General features: G+C 53.1%; 1 protein-coding gene across 1 annotated transcript; it reads right to left on the bottom strand.

The window, feature by feature from the left end:
- Positions 1–999: 999 nt before the first annotated feature.
- Positions 1,000–2,354, bottom strand: LOC119855093 (homeobox protein HMX2-like). The gene has a single exon (XM_038400539.2). It carries the CDS (start codon positions 2,352–2,354, stop codon positions 1,713–1,715), a length of 642 nt encoding a protein of 213 aa, XP_038256467.1. The 3' UTR covers positions 1,000–1,712.
- Between the last annotated feature and the right edge of the window lie 2,120 nt (positions 2,355–4,474).

A 4,474-nucleotide genomic window follows, 5' to 3' on the forward strand; every position in this document is an offset into this window, starting at 1 on the left:
TCACAAACCACTGCTTACATTTCACACTCGGGCTGGTGCACGTAATTGCGCAGACACTTATCTCGTGCATTTACTAACCGACCAGAGAGGAATCAAGAAAAAAAGAAAGAAAAGACGGCGCTTTGCTTAAAAAAAATAAGTTTTCTCCTGCACTTCATTTGTCAACAGCCGCACCATCACGATGCACTTGTCAATTTCACCTAGCTGGGTCCCTCTTATCTTTAAATGTTCATTTCAACAGGGTTTGGAAAATTGTTTGTCCGGTTTTGAAACATTTTCCTTTCAGTGCTATTTGCCATAATTGAGCACATATTTCAGGTCTTTGCCTGGCTGAGGTTCTAACTAAAATATAGATCTAATCATAGTTGCCTTCTAATTTCCCCAATAATTTTATTTAAAAGTTCAAATATCAAATCATACAGTCTTTATAAAGGACAAAGTCCTGAATCACTGATGGCATTTAGTGCAGAGGAAGAAATGAATTTTAATAATACCACAAACGTATTTCCTCAAACCTTTATTTAAAAAAAATCTATCAGACATGTGCTAAGAACTATTATTTTTACACTGCTTAACATTAACTGCATTGAAAAGGCATGCATTTTATGTTTCTGATAGAAAAGATTTATTTTCCACCGTTGTATACTGTAGAAGCTTGAAACCAATATATGACGATTCGGTTTAGAAATCTATAAAAGATATTGTTTCATTATTCTAGTATAGCAGATAAAAATGTCCCACATTTCTGAGGGCTCAATACAAAAAAATGTGACAGGGAGCTTGATTTTTTCTTGGAGACGCTAGAAGAGCCAGTTTAAAACCCCAAGAACCAGATTTTAGTCAAAATGTCAACAACTTAATAGTGTCAGGAAATACCTAGCTTTCGAGAATTTACTATAGTAGTATTCTCAGGTATAGAAGAATGTAACCAGGCCTAATACTTTAGTGCAGGCGGGCTTAGAGATTATTGTACTTACCGCCTCAAACACGAGAGAGAGATTCAGTGTGATGCAGGACATAGCATTTGCTACTGAGATAGATAGATAGATAGATAGATAGATAGATAGATAGATAGATAGATAGATAGATAGATAGATAGATAGATAGATCAAATGAATGGCCTCCACAATTCACGTCCCATTTTCTTTGGTTCTCAACAACTGTACCTCTACTAACAAGAAAAATTGGAATTGTAAAAAAGACCTTTGTAAAAATACCCTTTTAGCGCTGACAATATTTTAGAGACAAATGATCATTTCAACTGAAAGAGAAAGCCAGCGTGGGATCAAACACAGCTAATCGTTGCTTGGATTTATATTTTTATTGGTATAGTATTGTGAGTGTTTGTATACCTTTGGGTAACATTTGAACGACAGCGTTTCTCTTTTATTAAGTGTCGATAGAGCAAGGTGGGTACCCACCCCCTTCGCAGGTGCACAGGGTGTGAGAAAGATGTCTACGGGGAGAGTGCCGAGCTCCAAGTTAAATGCATCCCTGGTTAAAAGCAGTAGCTTTGCCCGGGACTTTGTTTTTGTCCCGTCTTTTTAATAAGTTACGGGCTGGAACAAACGCAGGAAGACACACCAGAGAGCGGGGTGAAGGGATCCTATGGCCATGCTGTGCCTATAGATAACACTGGCAGAAGATGCAGACCGGTAACTGGAACAAGGCCGTTCGGCTGCAGGTGCGGGGGGGCGCAGCAGGACGGGAGGTTATACATCCCCATCCACAAGGCTGAAATATTTGCCCGGGTTTGGGAAACACAGGTAGGGGACGGCGCTGCCCGGATAGAGCAGGGGGAAGGACAGCGGCAGCAAAGGACGACGGAGGAAAGTGCTGTCTTTGGGCAGGGTCGGGAAGGCGAGCGAAGCCGCAGCTGCCGCCCCCGGGGGTAGCAGGTCCCCAGGCGGCTCTGCCTGGCCCGGAGCGGGGCCCTCCAGGTCCGCAGACATTTGTCTCTTGAGCTTATTCCTGCGGTTCTGGAACCAGATCTTCACCTGGGTCTCGGTGAGGTGCAAGGCGCTGGCCAGGCCGGCCCGCTCGGCGCTGCTCAGGTAGCGCTTCCTGTCGAAGGCGGACTCCAGCTGGAAGACCTGGCTCTTGGAGAAGATGGTGCGGGTCTTCTTCTTGCTGGCCCCCGCCAGTACCTGGCTGCTTTTCTTGCTGCAGCCCCCGTGGGGCCCGGCTGCTCCACCTCCCCGGGGCGAGGGCTCGGCGCTGCGGGGCAAGCCCTGGGGCAGCGGGGAGCCCGCTCCTCCTCCTCCTGTTTCACCGCCGGGCCTGAGGCCCCGTCCTGCGGCCCGGCCCGCTGCCATCCGGCAGGTCTCCTTCCCTGCAGCGGCAAAGCACAACATCAACCCGCCCGGCCGGGGCAAGAGCCCGCGTCCCGCGCCGCCACGCGTCCGCCTGGGAGCCCGACGGGCAGCGGCTGTGCCGGGAACTGCTGCGGGCCAGTCTAGCGGCAAGCCCCAGGGGGACCCCCCGGGAAGGAGAGAGGGCGAAGAGCTTCCGAGCACGGATCCAGCGGCACGTCAAGGCCTGGGGAGCCCTAGGAGAGAAATTAGGTGCCCGAGGGTTCAGGACAGGGCCATAAGGCGGCGGGAGTGGGGTAGGGTACCCGGTAGAAACAGCCTGAAAGACTTGGCGGGTGGCGGGGGGGGGGGGGGGTTGTTCTCTATCCCGCATTCATCCCCATGGCAAAGTGTAACAGGAGAACCGTGTGTGTGCAGTGGGAGTGAGGCATCTATGCCGCCACCCAGCCCACACTCATCCCCATGGTATCCAAGCCCCTGGCTCTACATGAATGCACCGTGCAATGTGAATGTTGGGGGGGCGGGGGGCGTGTACGGGGTGCGTGCAGTGTATTTGTGTAGGTGAGTGTGTGCCGTGCGGATAATGCAGTCGGTGTGGGTATACAGTATGTCTGTGTGTATAGGTGTGGTATGCAACAAGGGGGTGAAGGGATGATGTGCGCGCACTTTGCGTAGGGGTGGCAGGCAGAGGCAGTAGGTGTATGTGCATTGTGTGGCAGTGTGCAGGGGTGTGTGCAGCAGGTGCGGGGGGGGCTGTGTGATCAGGGATGTGGATGCAGTAGGTGAGGGGTGTGCAGTGTGTATGAAGGTGAGAGGGTGCAGTGTATGCAGTAGGAGTGCAGTGCATGTAGGGATGTGTGTAGTAGGCAGGGCCATGCGATGTGGGGATGCGGTATGGGTGTGTGCAGTAGGTGGGGTGGGGTGCACTATGTGTGCGGGGGTGCAGTAGGGGGTGTGTGTGCGCAGTATGTGGGGTGGAGGTGCAGTGTGTTTGGTTGTGCAGTGTGTGGTAGTGTGTGTGCAGACAGCGGGGTGGGGGCGCAGTGTTTGTGTGTGGTGCTGTGTGCAGTAGGAGGGTGGAGGTGCAATGCGTGTTTTTGTGTGCACAGTTCATGGGGTGCGGGTGCAGTGTGTGCTGGTGTGTGTGCAGACAGTGGGGTGGGGGCGCAGTGTGTTTGTGTGTGGTGCCGTGTGCAGATGGTGGGGTGGCAGTGCAGTGTGTATGTGTGTGGTGCCGTGTGCAGTCGGTGGGGTGGAGATGCAGTGTGTGTTTGTGTGTGGTGCGCTGTGCAGTCGGTGGAGTGGAGGTGCAGTGTGTGTGTGTGGTGCTGTGTGCAGTCGATGGGGTGGAGGTGCAGTGTGTGTGTGTATGTGTGTGTGGTGCTGTGTGCAGTCGGTGGGATGGAGGTGCAGTGTGTGTTGTGTGTGTGTGTGGTGCTGTGTGCAGTCAGTCGGGTGGAGGTGCAGTGTGTGTGTGTGTGTGTGTGTGGTGCCGTGTGCAGTCGGTGGGGTGGAGATGCAGTGTGTGTTTGTATGTGGTGCTCTGTGCAGTCGGTGGAGTGGAGGTGCAGTGTGTGTGTGTGGTGCTGTGTGCAGTCGATGGGGTGGAGGTGCAGTGTGTGTGTGTGTGTGTGTGTGTGTGTGTGTGGTGCTGTGTGCAGTCGGTGGGATGGAGGTGCAGTGTGTGTGTGTGTGTGTGTGGTGCTGTGTGCAGTCGGTGGGGTGGAGGTGCAGTGTGTGTGTGTGTGTGTGTGGTGCCGTGTGCAGTCGGTGGGGTGGAGATGCAGTGTGTGTTTGTGTGTGGTGCTCTGTGCAGTCGGTGGAGTGGAGGTGCAGTGTGTGTGTGTGGTGCTGTGTGCAGTCGATGGGGTGGAGGTGCAGTGTGTGTGTGTGTGCGGTGCTGTGTGCAGTCGGTGGGATGGAGGTGCAGTGTGTGTGTGTGTGTGTGTGGTGCTGTGTGCAGTCGGTGGGGTGAGGTGCAGTGCGTGTGTGTGTGTGTGTGTGTGTGGTGCTGTGTGCAGTCGGTGGGGTGGAGGTGCAGTGTGTGTGTGTGTGTGTGGTCCTGTGTGCAGTCGGTGGGTGGAAGTGCAGTGTGTGTTGTGTGGTGCTGTGTGCAGTCGGTCCGGTGGAGGTGCAGTGTGTGTGTGGTGCTGTGTGTGGTG

This window comes from Dermochelys coriacea, chromosome 4 (assembly GCF_009764565.3).
Source record: "Dermochelys coriacea isolate rDerCor1 chromosome 4, rDerCor1.pri.v4, whole genome shotgun sequence".
NCBI lineage: Eukaryota > Metazoa > Chordata > Testudines > Dermochelyidae > Dermochelys > Dermochelys coriacea.

Excerpts from the sequence above, each read along its gene's own strand:
- LOC119855093 (XM_038400539.2), bottom strand. The coding sequence starts at position 2,354 with ATGTTGTGCTTTGCCGCTGCAGGGAAGGAGACCTGCCGGATGGCAGCG.